The 17245-nt window shown below is 46.4% G+C and overlaps 1 protein-coding gene across 1 annotated transcript in view; it reads left to right on the top strand.

The window, feature by feature from the left end:
• The window catches only part of LOC136330159 (zinc finger protein 91-like), a 54688-nt gene that overhangs the window by 26314 nt on the left and 11129 nt on the right, over positions 1 to 17245 (top strand). Inside the window, 3 exon segments of the mRNA XM_066266661.1 lie at positions 4600 to 4643; positions 13018 to 13144; positions 14844 to 14939. Coding sequence (XP_066122758.1) covers positions 4600 to 4643; positions 13018 to 13144; positions 14844 to 14939 — 267 coding nt within the window.

The raw sequence follows: 17245 nt of genomic DNA, 5'->3' as shown, positions 1-17245 counted from the left end.
GGGAGAAACAGCTCAGAGTCAGCCTGGGGGGACAGGGGTACGACAAGGACAAACGGGCAGCAGGAGACACAGGCGTGCTGGGTGGAGAATGACGCGGACTTGCGTGGAGATAGGAGCACTCAAAGATCAGGGACAACGAGCACGTTCAGGTGAAATACGTTTCTAGAGTTTCACGAAGCACCTGTAGGGACAAGAAGAAAACGGGAGAAAGAGCTGGGGAGGGGGGAGGGCAACACAGGAAAGGACGATGGTGCAGAGAAGCAGGGAAGACACAGAAACTGATTTACAGAAGTACTTAGAAGCAGGAAGAAAGGGGTCCCCACTTGCTGAATGATGAGCCCATGGGGTGTGCATGATTAAGTGGTGATACACGGGCTTATGGCTTTATAATCTATTTAACAGTTGCTGAAATACTTTATTTAAAAAGATTTGAATGAGAATTACAAATTCTCAGTTTATAGGGCTTGTGAATTTTATCACTTGCTTCCAGTTGAAGCCCTTGTTCACTCAGAGGGATGAGACTTCTCATGGGTCTCTTCTCGGTTCCTGGGATGGCAGAAGGGAGGGGGCCAAGGCCAAAAAATGACTGAGTCTGTCAGCACATGAATCTTTTTATTTCTTTTTTATTTAAGTTGAATGTATTGGGGTGACATTGATTGGTAAAATTATGTAAGTTTTAGCTTTTTCAGGGAATATTAAAAGCATTGGATGTTGTTTCTGTCCAGTGGGTTTATATTTTTATTCTACAACTCACATTTAATTCATTTTAAGAAAACTTTGAGATGAATCTTCATCTGCTGAAGATCTGATTTTCTGTATTGTCATTAACTTCTGAAATACACATTGGTAATATCTCATAAGCTTTTAACATTCTTTTATAAATATGAGATAATCTCAACATTTTAAGTTTTGTTACTTTTTTAATTGTTATTGATTTTCAATTTTTTGTGTTTTCATGGATTCAAGTGTCCCACTGAATATAACCCACTCCCCCCTCCCCTGTGTCCCTTTTTATACCCCCTTTGTCCCCTCCCCCTAACTTCCTCCTCCCATCCCTGTAGGATTTTCTGTCCCATTATCTATATCTCTGTGTTATGTATTTGTAGTTTTACTAATCCCTTTACCTTCTCTTATCCCATCCTGTCATCCCTCTTCCCTCTGACTGCTGTCCCTCTGGTCCCTGTGACCCCGTCTTTGCCTCTCTTCCGTTCCTCAGTCCACGTTGTTCATCAACTTTTGCAGTTTTGAGCATAGAAGTCATTACATTAAAAATGATTTGAAATTGTTTTCCTTTTAAATATATACCTAGCCATCTGAGGGTGCTGGGTCTGGTACCTGTCAGCCACTGCTCCTGAAATCAGCTCTGAGGGAGCAATGCAGGCACCACAGGGACCGAGATAAAGATGCCATATCCTGGGCCCCACTGCAGACCTGCAGAACCACAGCTTAGAGTGGAGCCCTCATCCCCAAGGGATCTGCATGTTTATTAAAGCTGATCTGTCCCCACCTGTTTCCAGTTAGATCACTTCAGGAGTTGTTTTTTTTTTTATCTTTTTTATTTTTTTATTTATTCATTTTTTTAATTCTTTATTTATTTATTCATTTTAGAGAGGAGAGAGAGACAGAGAGAGACAGAGAGGAGAGAGAGATAGGGGGGAGGAGCTGGAAGCATCAACTCCCATATGTGCCTTGACCAGGCAAGCCCAGGGTTTCGAACCGGCGACCTCAGCATTTCCAGGTCGACGCTTTATCCACTGCGCCACCACAGGTCAGGCACTTCAGGAGTTTTAAGAAAGGTATGACCTGAGTCCACCCCCACAGAGTTGGAAAGCTGTTCTGGGTGGAGCGCCATGGTTGTTTTATTTAATGAGATTTCCCAGTGATTCCATGGTGAGCCCAGAGATTAGCAGGATAGTTCCTGGATGCATTTGTTTGCTTTTTGCTATTTTTTAAAATTGGGGACGAGAGGAAAATTTAGTTTCATTTAGTTGTGTACCTATAGTTTGACCTATGGCGCACTGAGTTGGTCTTTGATCCACTCAGCCACTGGACCAGCAGCATCAAAATATTTTTTTTGGCCCTGGCCGGTTGGCTCAGCGGTAGAGCGTCAGCCTGGCGTGCGGGGGACCCGGGTTCGATTCCCGGCCAGGGCACATAGGAGAAGCGCCCATTTGCTTCTCCACCCCCCACCTCCTTCCTCTCTGCTCTCTCTTCCCCTCCCGCAGCCAGGGCTCCATTGGAGGGGAGATGGCCCGGGCAGATGGCCCGGGCGCTGGGGATGGCTCCTTGGCCTCTGCCCCAGGCGCTGGAGAGGCTCTGGTCGCTGCAGAGCTACGCCCCGCCCCGGAGGGGCGGAGCATTGCCCCTGGTGGGCGTGCCGGGTGGATCCCTGTCGGGCGCATGCAGGAGTTTGTCTGTCTCTCCCCGTTTCCAGCTTCAGAAAAAGTGCAAATATATATATATATATTTTTTAGCCTGAGCAGATGGTGGCACAGTGGATAGAGCATCAACCTGGGAGACTGAGGACCCAGATTCAAAACCCTGAAGTCTGGCCTGACCTGTGGTGGCGCAGTGGATAAAGCATCGACCTGGAATGCTGAGGTCGCCAGTTCGAAACCCTGGGCTTGCCTGGTCAAGGCACATATGGGAGTTGATGCTTCCTGCTCCTCCTCCCTTCTCTCCCCCTTCTCTCTCTCTTTCTCCCCCCTTCTCTCCCCCTTCTCTCTCTCTCTCTTTCTCCCCCCTTCTCTAAAATGAATAAATAAAATCTTTAAAAAAAATAAATTTTAAACCCTGAAGTCATTCATTCATCCAGCTTGAGCGCAGGGTTACTTTGCCTGGGATCACAGACATGACCCTATAATCGCTAGCTTGAGCCCAAAGTTTGCTGGCTTGAGCTCAAGTTTGCTGGCTTGAGCAAGGGGGTCACTTTCTCAGCTGGAGCCTCATGGTCAAGCCAGATATGAGAAAGCAATTGTTTAACAACTAAGATGTGGCAACTATGAGCTGATGCTTCTCATCTTCACCTTTCCTATCTGTCACTCCCTCTCCTATCTCCCTCTCCTCCTCTTTACTTCTCCTCTCTCCCCTCCTCCCACTTCTCTCTCTCTCGCTCAAACAAACAAATTTTTTTAGAAGTCACATAGGTAGAAGAAGTGGACTTGGAACAAGTTTCAGAGATAAAAGAGGGGCCCTCAGAGCTTAGGAGACAGATAGGCAAAGGGATGTGGCAGGGCACAAACATGCTCCAGAGAGGAGAGCGCCCGGGATGTATTAGTGAGAGTGGGGAGCAGGGATGGTCAGGGGAGGTGACAGGGTGTCGTGTTGGGTTTGAGCGTTCAGGAGAGCAGCACTGTTCTCATTGCTGGGGGATTGTGTGGACGTCTGAGGGAGGAGAGCACATGAGACAGGAAAGAAAATACAGTGTGGTCTCCCTGTAGGAGCTTATATTTTTTCCAAATCTTCCATGAGGATGGACAGGAGGGTAGTCTTTATCAATGGAAAAGGCTCAAGTCTAAAGAGGCTTCTCCCTCCTTGGTTCTTGTCTACCTCATGAGAAAGAATTCAAGCAAGGGCCAGGGCACAGTATGCAAGCAAAGAAAGCAGTGTATTAAGCAAAGCTATACACGTGGCAAAAGGCGCACGAGGGCAAACTCAGCTAGCCTGAGTATTCCTACTTTTTTTTTTAATTAAATGAGAAGAAGGGAGACCAAGAGACAGACTCCTTCCTGTGCCTAAACCTGGATCCACCAGACAAGCCCCCTATGGTACAATACTCTAGCTACCTGGGATATTCTTTTGTTACTCGGCAACTGAGCTATTTTTAGCACCTGGGTCAGGCCAAAGAGCCATCCTCAGCACCCAGGTCCAACATGGTTGAACTGGTGGGGCTATGGCTATAGGAAGGGAAGAGAGAGAGAGAGACAGAAGGGGGGGAGGGGGCATGGTGGAGAAGCAGATGGTTGCTTCTCCTGTATGCCTAGACCGGGAATCTAACCCTGCCAGTGCTCTTCCATTGGTCCAATAGGCCAGGGCCAAGTGCCCCTACCATTTGGGGGTGTTAGAGATTATATGCTTTTCACCTGTAAATTTTTTTTTAAGGTTTTTTTTTTTATCTTTTTTTTTAAGATTTTATTTATTCATTATAGAGAGGGGAGGGGGGGAGGAGCAGGAAGCATCAACTCCCATATGTGCCTTGACCAGGCAAGCCCAGGGTTTTGAACCGGCCACCTCAGCGTTTACAGGTTGACGCTTTATCCACTGCGCCACCACAGGTCAGGCTCACCTGTAAATTTTAATGCTTCCCTTTCCTGATACTGGGAATAACATACGGGGTCTCAGTGCCTTTTGAACATCTGGTGATTTTGTTTTGGCAGACCTTTAACTGCTGACTCCCTCTTTTAATGGGTGAGATAAACTCCCATTTATCACCTTCTCCTTTTCCTGTCCTAATAACTGCCTATTCTACCTAACATTTTCAGTGTTTCCAGGTCCTTCTGTCTGTGAGTGTGGCTGAAGTAGATAGAGGGCCTGTGTGGACACCTGCAGCGGCATATTCTCAAAATGCAGATTTGACTCCTGAACATACTGTCACCTGAGAGAACAAGCAGGAGCTGGACCAGGACAGAATGGCTGCTTCTCTGGTAAGTGATGTGTCCTGGGCAGAGGCTGTGTTTGCTTTTCCTCCTAACTTCATGGATTTAGGACCTGAAACCTCTACTTCTGGTGTTCTTGCTAATGGAAGATGTTCGATGTTCCCATTTCCTTTTTTCTTTTTCTTTTCATTATTAAGGTCAGCAGCTTGTGTATTTCTTTTATATCCTAGAGCCTTCTGTGCATTCTCTTTATTCAGGCTCCCTAAGGGCGTGAACAATTCCTGCCTGGAATTAATGACCTTCAACTACTGGAAACATCCCCTCTGTGACAGATCAACCTGGGAGGGCACCGTGTCCACCATCCCTGTGGGGATGGTCAGAGGCTCGGGCATCAGTGACGAAGGGAGTGTAGGCTTTAGGTTCATCTGGCTGCAGCGTCAGGTCTGGGGGTCAGGATTAAGGAAATGCACTTTCTGTGTGTCAGAAAATCTGAGGAAGTTCTGACAGAAGAACAGCTAAAAGAGCTTACTAGATTGCTGAGAAAGACTTGCTATTTAAAGAAACAATTGGAGAAAACAACGTGGGGTGTACATGTGGATTGACATTTACAAAAAACTGCCCTGGCCGGTTGGCTCAGCGGTAGAGCGTCAGCCTAGCGTGCGGAGGACCCGGGTTCGATTCCCGGCCAGGGCACACAGGAGAAGTGCCCATTTGCTTCTCCACCCCTCTGCCGCGCTTTCCTCTCTGTCTCTCTCGTCCCCTCCCGCAGCCAAGGCTCCATAGGAGCAAAGATGGCCCGGGCGCTGGGGATGGCTCTGTGGCCTCTGCCCCAGGCGCTAGAGTGGCTCTGGTCGCAACATGGCGACGCCCAGGATGGGCAGAGCATCGCCCCCTGGTGGGCAGAGCTTCGCCCCTGGTGGGCGTGCCGGGTGGATCCCGGTCGGGCGCATGCGGGAGTCTGTCTGACTGTCTCTCCCTGTTTCCAGCTTCAGAAAAATGAAAAGAAAAAACAAACAAACAAAAAAGACATTTACAAAAAACTTATGCTTTTTGTGATAATTTTCAAATATTTCCTCATTTATGTGGGGTTTTTTGGTAATGTCACAGCATTGATGACATGTTTATTCATGTGCCTCAGTCACCTGACACTCAGATGGCTGAGGATCCCACTTCACTGCAGAGTTAATAGTTTCTCTTTGTGAGTAACAAGGGTCTAGTAGGGATCTGTGAGGGATGTGCAAAACCATCCTGTGTCATCTGGAAGCTCCCCTCTTCTCCTTGGTTTTTGTTGCTTTTAAAGTGGACACTCTATTTTTATTTTTTGGAGAACATTGGCTTTTGACGCAGAAGATTTAACCAACCAGACGTTGTTCGTATAAATTTTCATGATACCCCAGACTCATGTTGCAGGCACACTCTCCATTATCACTGTTGGCATGTATTTTTGGTTTTTTTTAGAGAGAGAGTTAAAGACAGGCAGGAAGGGAGAGAAATGAAAAGTATAAACTCGTTGTGTGGCACTTTACTTGTTCATTGATTGCTTTCTCATATGTGCCTTGACCAGGGGATGGAGCTCTGTGACCCCTTGCTCAAGCCAGGAATCTTGGGCTTCAAACCAGCAACCTTTGGCTCCAGGCAGCAACCATGCGGTCATGTTTATGATCCCATGCTCAATCTGGTGAGCCGCAGTCAAGCCAGCAACCGCAGGGTGTCAAACCTGGGCTTCAGCATTTAAGGTCAATACTCGATCTGCTGTGCCATCGCATGGTTAGGCACCTTCTTGCTTTTCCTGACACTTCAATAATCATATAGTTTTTTTTGGTTTTTTGTTTGTTTGTTTTTTCAGAGACAGAGTCAGAGAGAGGGATAGACAGGGACAGACTGTTGTTGTGAGTCGGGGGGCGCAGAGAGAGATCAGCAGACAGAACCATCAAGGACTAGCAAAGGACCACGGCTCGCTCAGGCAAATGGCCCCGAGTTCACACTGTGTCCTAATTTTATTCACAAGATTTCAAAAAGCTTGTTTACTGAGAAACTGGCATAACATCAAGTGTAACTTTTACTTAAAGATACATGGAGTGCACCTGCAAGATAGCTTAGTAACAACATAATATCTGAAGGCATTAATTGCTATTGCTTCTATGGATCCCATAACATTCCTTTCCTTATCTTAAGGGATAACCTTGGAAAGTACAGAAATCTTATGAGAATGTTTTACTGAGAAAAGCCCGGCCTGACCTGTGGTGGCGCAGTGGATAAAGCGTCGACCTGGAAATGCTGAGGTTGCCGGTTCGAAACCCTGGGCTTGCCTGGTCAAGGCACATATGGGAGTTGATGCTTCCAGCTCCTCCCCCCTGTCTCTCTCTTCTCTCTCTCTCTCTCTCTCTCTCCCTCTCTCCCTCTCTCTCTTCTCTCTAAAATGAATAAATAAAATAAAAATTTTTTTAAAAAAAGAAAAGCCTAGCAACTGCCTTCAGTCACATAGACCTGTTTCAGTGACCTGCTTTCAAGTCACAAAACAGTTCTCTTGGCAAACATTCTTTTCTTGTTGGCTGTGTTCCCATTCAAGGCCATGCAATGGATTATTCCACTACAACAGACAGACAGGAATGGAGAGATGAGAAACATCAATCATTAGTTTTTCGTTGCGCATTACAACACCTTAATTGTTCATTGATTGCTTTCTCATATGTGCCTTGACTTCGGGCCTTCAGCAGACCGAGTAACCCCTTGCTGAAGCCAGCGACCTTGGGCTCAAGCTGGTGAGCTTTTTTTGCTCAAACCAGATGAGCCCTCACTCAAGCTGGCAACCTCGGGTGCCGAGGTCCAGCCCCAGGGGGAATCCAGGGGTCCCACAGGAAGAGACGGCGTCGGCACGAATCGAGTGAGAGAGCCGAATTCTTTTCTTTCTCTTTATTCTCTAGTTAGCATTTACTGCCAGGCATCTCCGCCAAATGCTAGTATAGCTTCTTTTTTATACACACACACTAAGTTACAATTACATGGTATTAATCATGCTTCTGTTTCACTATGTTTACATGTTTTCAGATAACAGTTAATTTATATCTATAAATTACAAATCAGGTGGCAAATCATTCAAAGTACAACTATAAAATAACTTGAATAGCGATAACAACATTGGTAAAAGCTTTTAAAGGATTAGTACTAACTAATAACTCAACTTTACTGTTGTTGTGAGTCAAGGGGCAGAGAGAGATTAACAGACAAAATCATTAAGGACTAGCAAAGGACCACCGCTTGCTCAGGCAAATGGCCTTGAGTTTATGCAGTGTCCTAATTTTTCTCACAAGATTTCAAAAGGCTTGCCCATTAAGAAATTGATATAACATTAAGAGTAACTTTTACTTAAAGATATATAGAGTGCACTTGCAAGATAGCTTAGTAGCAACATAATTTCAGAAGACATTAATTGCTATTGCTTCTGTGGATCCCCCCACATTCCTCTCATTATCTGAAGGAAAAATCTTGGAAAGTACACAAACCTCATGAGAGTGTCTCACTGAGAAAGCCCAGCAACTGCCTTCAGTCATAAAACAAGTCTCTTAGCAAAACATTCTTTTCTTGCTGACTGCGTTCCCATCCCAGGCCACGCAACAGGCCATTCCATTATACCTTACCTAAGATTCTATTGTCTAGTCAAATTTTATTTATTTACTATATTCACACACTAGTTAAGTTCTAACTATATTCTTCTCAGAGTGTTCCACCATCTGCAGGTCAGGTAAGCAAGAAGAAAGGAAAGTTTCTCTACTCTATCACATGAAAAGGCTAGGGAGGAAAAATGATGAATTAAGTGAAGGCCGAAAGGTGCTCTGTACATAGCCACTGCCTCCTACCCATTCACAAGTCACAATCTATTCTTTCTAACATGATTAATAAGAAGAAATTCTCCTACAAACTTAACCCTTTATGAGGGATATCATAGCCAGCCTCTTATGTTTATGAGCCCAGTTCAAGAGGCTTACAGGCTTTTCTGTGGAACTCACACCCTCTGTCTCATTTCCAAAGAAATTACTACAAATCTACAGGGAAAGCACAGTACTATTATCCCTGTGCCATAAATAATAGCACACACCCAGAAGAGGGGGGATATAAGACCAGATTAATTCAAAAAGTCAAAGGGGGAAGTATCGTTGTGCCTTTCCTTTGCGGTGACTTTGTCAACCCGCAGCCATTGGTCTTCACTGTGGTGACTTTGTCAACCAGCAGCCGTTGGTCTTCTCTGCTGTGACTTTGTCAATCAGCAGTTTTTGATCTTCTTCTGCTGTGACCTTGTCAGCCAGCAGTTGTGGGTCTTCTCCTGCTGTGACCTTGTCGGCCACCAGTTGTGGGTCTTCTCCTGCTGTGACCTTGTCAGCCAGCAGTTGTTGATCGGCTCCCGACACTTGGGGTCTCGAACCTGGGTCTTCCGCATCCCAGTCCGACACTCTATCCACTGCGCCACTGCCCGGTCAGGCTGTTTTTTGGGTTTTGATTTGTTGACTTTAGAGAGACCAGAAGGGATAAAGAAAGAAATGTTGATCTATTCCTGTTATGCCCTGACTGGGGATTCAACCCAAACCCTTTGTCAATCATGAGGCTGCTCTAACCAACCTTGCTAACCAGCCAGGGTCAATGATACTTTTTTTTTTAAGACAGAGACAGAGAGGGAGGACAGATAAGGACAGACACACAGGAAAGGAGAGAGGTGAGAAGCATCTATTCTTTGTTGCAACATCTTGTTGTTCACTGATTGCTTTCTCATATGTGAGTTTTCTGGGGTGCTCTGGCAGAGCCAGCAACTTTGGGCATCAAGCCAGTGATCTTTAGACTCAAGTCAGTACCCATGGGGTCATGTTTATGATCCCACACTCAAGCCAGCGACCTCACACTCAAGCTGGCAACCTTGGGGTTTCGAACCTGGGTCGTCTGTGTCCTGGTCCAACACTCTCTACACTGGACCATTGCCTGGTCATACTGGATCATATTTTTAATGTATTTTAATTCAGTTAAATTTCTAAGCTATAGCTGTTCACTAATGATAACAACAGAATTTTCAGAAAAAAAGAGTAGGAAAAAATATCTGTAAGTTTTTTAAATTCTTATGAGTGTTTCTGTCCCATCTGTTTTCCTAAAACACAAAGGGTATCTTCCACACAGAAATTCAATAGATTTACAAAATTGCAAAATAGTCTTGATTTCACTGACATGAATATTTTTTATCACTTTTCTAGTGTATCTGGTTCCTATATATTAATGTGTATGTGCATAAAACGTTAACATTATTTGAGCTTGCTTTTTTTTTTTCTTCAGATCTTTTTATTATTCTTCTCAGTTAAGAAACTGTTGTGAAGCCTTTGCCAGTTGGCTCAGTAGTAAAGCATTGGCCTGGCATGTGGATATTCGGGTTCGATTCCTGATCAGGGCACACAGGAGAAGCACCCATCTGCTTCTCCACCCTTCTTCCTCTCCTTTCCCTTTATCTCTCTCTTCCCCTCCCACAGCGAAGATTCCATTGAAGCATGTGGGCCCGAGTGCTGAGGATGGGTCCATGGCCTCTGCCTCAGGCACTAGAATTGCTCCAGTTCCAATGGAGCAATGCCTGAGATGGGCAAAGCATTGCTCCCTGGTGGGCATGCCGGGTGGATTCTGGTCGGGCGCATGTGGGAGTCTCTCTGCCACCCTGCTTCTCACTTCAGAGAAATACAAAAAAAGAAAGAAAGAAAGAAACTGTTGCAAATGTTCAAGAAGTTTCTTTATGGTTATTGGTCACTCTGAAAAATTGTCAATCAAGCTTGGAGTAAAAGTTACTGTATATTTCACAAAATATTCACATAACAGAGGAAGAATCTTGTTCTAAGATTACTTTTAGTAAATTTTCAGGTAGGACTATGGTTCGTACTCCATGGGAAGTGTAAATTCCACGAGGACATAGCTGGCTGTTCAGGTGGTGAGAGCGTCTCAGGACACACCAAGGTTGCAGGCTGATCCCCAGTCAGAGGACAAACTCAGATGCTGAGGGGGCCGGGGCCGGTAGAACAGGGTAAACGGGGATAAATGGGGAGGGGGGAAGACTTGACTGGGGATGGGGAGCACAATACAATGTACAGATTACGTATTACACAATTGTGCACCTGAAACCTCTGTAATTTCAGTCAACAGTGTCACTGAATAAATTTTTTTTTAATTATTTTTATTTATTTATTCATTTTAGAGGAGAGAGAGAGAGATTGAGAGAGAGAGAGAGAAGGAGGGAGGAGCAGGAAGCTTCAACTCCCATATGTGCCTTGACCGGGCAAGCCCAGGGTTTTGAACCGACAACCTCAGCATTCCAGGTCAATGCTTTATCCACTGCGCCACCACAGGTCAGGCACTGAATAAATTTTTTTAAAAAGAAGCAAATAAAGTAAAATCAATGCTGATAAACAAAAGTTAAAGTAAAATAAAAGATACATTTTATGATTAAAAAAAGAATTGAAAACATCCATTCTTTAGAAAGATGCAAGTGACCAGTATTAGATATATATGTAACCAAGCAGAGGAGTAAAGTACATGGCTTTGTATCCCAGGAAAAGAAATCAGACAAGAAATGCATAAATTGTTTTTTCATGTTTGTTTGTTTGTTTCTTTTTTTTTTTTTAAGAGAACAGCATGGTGGGCAGAGCTGGAAGCATCAGCTGACTTTTCATATACCGTAACCAGGCAAACCTAGCCTCTTTCTACCATGCCACGACAGGTCAGGCTGAATGCATAAATTTTGGGAACAGCAAATCAGCGTTGCTTTCTTTCTCTCTTCCTTTTTTTTTTGTCCCTCTAAAGATCAGTAAATAATGATTTTTAAATCCCGTAAACTTCCTTCAGTTCAAAGTCATGTACAAATTTTTCCCTGTGATTTCTATTTCTGTGCTATTTTCTTTGAGAAGCAGGGAGGCAGACAAACTCCCGCATGCGCCCAATTGGGATCCACCCACATGCCCACTAGGGGCGATTTCCTGCCCTTCTGGGGCATTACTCCATTGCAACTGGAGCCATTCTAGTGTCTGAGATGGAGGCCATGGAGCCATCCTCAGCACTCTGGTGAACTTTGCTCCAATGGAGCCTTGGCTGCAGGAGGGGAAGAGAGAGAGACAGAAAGGGGGAGGGGTGGAGAGAGGCAGCTGGGCGCTTCTTCCAGGTGCCCTAGCCGGGAATTGAAGCCGTAACTTCCACACGCTGGGACAATGCTTTACCACTGATCCAACTGGCCAGGGCTTATTTCTGTGCTATTTGAAACTATGGCACATGACCTAGAAACATTGGTGGTGCTGATAAAATGCTAGCTAACATGGTGAACACGTGGCTCACAGTCCCCATTAGAGAATTCCCTATGGGGATGTGCATTTTTACAAAACTGCTGTTTGTTATTGCCCACGTTAAAATTGAAGAAGTACTTATAGTTCCAACCCATCATGACTTTTCTAACTGAGAAATGACCACAACTGATCATGAATGATACAATACAACCTTGACAAATCGATATACTTATGTCGATGCCTTTATGTTAAAGGTTATTGCCTGACCAGGCAGTGGCACAGTGGATAGAGTGTCAGACTGGGACGCAGAGGATGCAGGTTCGGAATCCGAAGTCGCTGGCTTGAAGCCCAAGGTCACTGGCTTGAGCAAGGGGTATCTCGCTCTGCTGTACCCTCCCCTACCCCGGTCCAGGCACATATAAAAGAGCAATCAATGAACAACTAAGGTGCTGCAACGAAGAATGGATGCTTCTCTCTCTCCCTGTCTGTCTGTTCCTATCTATTCCTCTCTCTGTCTCTGTCTGTGTCACACACAAAAAAAAACCATTAAGGGTTATTTTCCTGAAACATAAAGTCTGTGTAATGCATCTATTGACATGTAACATCTTAATTTTTCAGTTGTAGAAGATACGTTAGAAAATATTATTGGGTCAAAATAATCTTACTGGATAATTCAGGATACTCTCCTAGGTCAAAACCACTTCTTTTCTTTTTAATGAGAGGTGGGGAGGTCATGAGATAGACTCCCGCATGCGTCCACCATGATCTAACAGGCAACCTCTTTCTGGGGTCGATGCTCAAATCAGCTGAGGTTTTTTTAGCCCCTGAGTCTGATGCGCTTTAATCCAGCCATCCTCAGCACCCGGGTCGATGCTCGAACCAAATCAAACAAGTGGCTGCAGGAGGGAAAGAGGGAGAGAAGGGGCCAATGGAGGGGAAGAGAAGCAGATGGTTGCTTCTTGTGCACCCTGACTGGGAATACAGCCCAGGATGTTCGTACACTGAGCCAATGTTCTATCCACTGAGCCTCTGGCCAGGGCTGAAAACCACTTTACACTTTTCATGTTGCATGACTTTTTGAAGTCTTTCTGTGGCTTTTGATGAATGTGCTTTGTTGTTGTTTTTTCCAGGGACGATTGACCTTCAGGGATGTGGCCGTGGATTTATCTCAGGAGGAGTGGGAATGCCTGGACCCAGCTCAGCGGAAACTGTACGTGGATGTGATGTTGGAGAACTACAGGAACCTGGTCTCCCTGGGTGAGGATGACTTCCTTCCTGAGTTTATTCTATATCTGCAGGTTTCTTTTATTTTTCTTTAACATTTTTTGGGGGTTTCTGCTTTGGATGGTAGACTTAGAGATTCTCATTTGCAGGGATCAAACTGGGGGTCTGCTGGAGTATAAAAACGTTCCTGGCCCTGGCCGGTTGGCTCAGCGGTAGAGCGTCAGCCTGGCGTGTGGGAGACCCGGGTTTGATTCCCGGCTAGAGCACATAGGAGAAGCGCCCATTTGCTTCTCCACCCCTCCCCCTCTCCTTCCTCTCTGTCTCTCTCTTCCCCTCCCGCAGCCAAGGCTCCATTGGAGCAAAGATGGCCCGGGCACTGGGGATGGCTCCTTGGCCTCTGCCCCAGGTGCTAGAGTGGCTCTGGTCGCAGCAGAGCAACGCCCCGGAGAGGCAGAGCATCGTCCCCTGGTGGGCAGAGCATCGCCCCTGGTGGGCGTGCCGGGTGGATCCCGATCGGGCACATGCGGGAGTCTGTCTGACTGTCTCTTCCCGTTTCCAGCTTCAGAAAAATACAAAAAAAAAAACCAGTATTTTGGAAAAAAATATTTTGTATTGGTGACAGAGAGAGGAACAGATAGGGACAGACAGATAGGAAGGAGAGAGATGAGAACCATCAATTCTTCGTTGGAGCACCTTAGTTGTTCATTGATTGCATTCTGGTATGTGCCTTGACCGAAGTGCACCAGCGAAGCCAGTGACCCCTTGCTCAAGCCAGCGACCTTGGGGTCATGTCTGTTATTCCATGCTGTTTCCAGCAACACCATTCTCAACTGGAAGAGCCCGTGCTCAAGGTGGCTACCTTGGGATTTCGAAGCTGGGTCTTCAGTATCCCAGGCTGACGCCTAGTCAGGCAAAAATAAAGGTTTTTGAAAGATTTCATTTATTGTTCTTTAGTGAGGAGAGAGAGAGTGAGAAAGGAAGGAAAGAAGGAAAAGAGGGGCCCTGGCCGGTTGGCTCAGTGGTAGAGCATTGGCCTAGCGTGCGGAGGACCCGGGTTTGATTCCCGGCCAGGGCACACAGGAGAAGCGCCCATTTGCTTCTCCACCCCTCTGCCGTGCTTTCCTCTCTGTCTCTCTCTTCCCCTCCCGCAGCCAAGGCTCCGTTGGAGCAAAGATGGCCCGGGCGCTGGGGATGGCTCTGTGGCCTCTGCCTCAGGCGCTAGAGTGGCTCTGGTCGCAACATGGTGACGCCCAGGATGGGCAGAGCATCGCCCCCTGGTGGGCAGAGCATCACCCCTGGTGGGTGTGCCGGGTGGATCCCGATCGGGCGCATGCAGGAGTCTGTCTGACTGTCTCTCCCTGTTTCCAGCTTCAGAAAAATGAAGAAAAAAAAAAAAAAAAAAAAGAAGGAAAAGAGGGAGAGAAGGATGGAGGGAGGGAAAGAAAAGAAAAAAAAATGAAGGAAGAAAAGAAAGGTAGGTAGATGGTGGGCTGAGGGGGAGAGCGAGAAGCATGGACTCGTAGTCGCTTCTCATATGCCTTGACCAGGCAGCCCAGGGTTTCCACCTGGCGATCTCAGCATTCCATGTCGACATTTTATCCATTGTGCCACCACCTGTCAGGCTGAGGAATCATTTCTAAAATATATCCTACAATGTCTCTTTACTGGCACTGACTGGATTAGAAGTTGGGCAATCTCTGTCAAAACTCATGTTCCTTTTTCCAATAAACAGGGCTTTCTGTCTCTAAGCCAGTCCTGGTCATGTATTTGGAGCAAGTGAAGGAGCGCTGGGATGTGAACAGAAGAAAGACACTACCCTTCCAGCCAGGTAGGTGGGATGAGGAGGCAGATGACACAGGTGAGAGATCTAAAGGTCAGGGAGGAGGCCAGACCTTACAGTGTGGTTGGGAAGCTGCTGCAGTGGAAAGGGCTGTGAGAGGCCCAGGTGTATCCCTGTTGTCATAGAGAGACAGCTGGTCTCCAACACGTCCCGTGCTCCTGCGTCCTCTCGGGACTCTGCTTTTGCTCCAGTGACCTCCATCATCACATTAGCAGTGGGGGCGGGGTCCTCCCCATGGACTGTGAGGGCCGCTGTGGCCTGTCTCCTCTCTCATTCCTTTGGAGATCTGGGAATATCTGTACCCATTGCTGACGAATTGTATTTTGAAAGTTGTATTTTATAGTGTTGCGTTTTATCTCATGTACAGAGTTTATGAAGGCCTGACCAGCGGTGACGCAGTGGAGAGAGTGTCAAACTGGGACATGAAGGACCCAGGTTCAAAACCCAAGGTCGCCAGCTTGAGCGTGGGCTCATCTTTTTTGAGCAAGGCTCACCAGCTTGAGCCCAAAGTCGCTGGCTTGAGCAAGGGGTTACTCGGTCTGTTGTAGCCCCGCGGTCAAGGCACATATGAGGAAGCAATCAGTGAACAACTAAGGAGCCGCAATGAAAAACTGATGATGGCCCTGGCCGGTTGGCTCAGCGGTAGAGAGTCGGCCTAGCGTGCGGAGGACCCGGGTTCGATTCCCGGCCAGGGCACATAGGAGAAGCGCCCATTTGCTTCTCCACCCCTCCGCCGCGCTTTCCTCTCTGTCTCTCTCTTCCCCTCCCGCAGCCAAGGCTCCGTTGGAGCCAAGATGGCCCGGGCGCTGGGCATGGCTCTGTGGCCTCTGCCTCAGGCGCTAGAGTGGCTCTGGTCGCAATATGGCGACGCCCAGGATGGGCAGAGCATCGCCCCCTGGAGGGCAGAGCACCGCCCCTGGTGGGCGTGCCGGGTGGATCCCGGTCGGGCGCATGCGGGAGTCTGTCTGACTGTCTCTCCCTGTTTCCAGCTTCAGAAAAAAGAAAAAAAAAAAGAAAAACTGATGATTGCCTGACTTGTGGTGGCGCAGTGAATAAAGCGTCGACCTGGAATGCTGAGGTCGCCGGTTCAAAACCCTGGGATTACCTGGTCAAGGCACATATGGGAGTTGATGCTTCCTGCTCCTCCCCTCTTCTCTCTCTCTCTCTCTCTCTCTCTCTCTCCTCCTTCTCTCTAAAATGAATAAATAAAGTCTTAAAAAAAAAAGAAAGAAAAACTGATGATTGATGCTTCTCCTCTCTCTCCCTTCCTGTCTGTCCCTGTCTGTGCCTCTCTCTTTCTCTCTCTCTCACACACAAAAAGTTTATGAAGAAAATGGTTGAGATTCTAGAATTTGTTGCATAAGTCCCAAGAACAGGAGCGACAGGTGTCATGTTTTCTGGTTTATAATTTCTAACTCTTTGGAGGTTTCCAACAACACCCGCCCATGTTTTGACTGATTCCATCACGGTGAACCTCCCCAAAGTGAGAAAATAATACTGTTTCATTTCATAATGTTCTTTTCCTTTTTTTTTTTTTTTTTTTTTTCTGTTTTTTGGTGTGTTTTTTTACAGAGACAGAGAGAGAGTCAGAGAGAGGGACAGATGGGGACAGACAGACAGGAATGGAGAAAGATGAGAAGCATCAATCAGTTTTTTGTTGCGACACCTTAGTTGTTCATTGATTGCTTTCTCATATGTGCCTTCAGCGTGGGCCTTCAGCAGACTGAGTAACCCCTTGCTGGAGCCAGTGACCTTGGGTCCAAGCTGGTGAGCTTTGCTCAAGCCAGATGAGCCCGTGCTCAAGCTGGCGACCTCGGGGTCTCGAACCTGGGTCCTCTGCATCCCAGTTCGATGCTCTCTCTATCCACTGCGCCACCACCTGGTCAGGCTGTTCTTTTCCTTTGTATTAAATAAAATTTTCTGTGTATTCTGCAATTCATATGTTAGAATAGTTTAATGTTTCTGTGTATCTCATAGAGTCCTTCAGTAAGGTACTGCCATAGCTGAGCTCAGAGTGTTGCCCAGCAGGTAGGAAAGTGTCCACTGTTACCTGCTTTCCTCATCACTGTCATTCTGTAATTCTCTCCTGTCCAGAGTAGAGCTGCCCGGGACTATCCTGTGTGTTTTCATTTCTCATTAGGTCTTTGTCATAGTTGTGCTTTGGTATTCACAAGTGCTGCTACAACGTGCTGGAATGTTCTCCTTTGTTAAGAAGTGGTTCGCAGAATTATTAGGCCCTTCATATGTAGGAAAATGTTTTGTTTTTCAATTATTTACTTTTGGCGAAAGCAGCA

The sequence above is a fragment of the Saccopteryx bilineata genome, chromosome 3 (genome assembly GCF_036850765.1).
Source record: "Saccopteryx bilineata isolate mSacBil1 chromosome 3, mSacBil1_pri_phased_curated, whole genome shotgun sequence".
Lineage (NCBI taxonomy): Eukaryota > Metazoa > Chordata > Mammalia > Chiroptera > Emballonuridae > Saccopteryx > Saccopteryx bilineata.
Note: the sequence above shows the minus strand (reverse complement) of the source record. Positions and strands in the feature narration are given on the sequence as shown.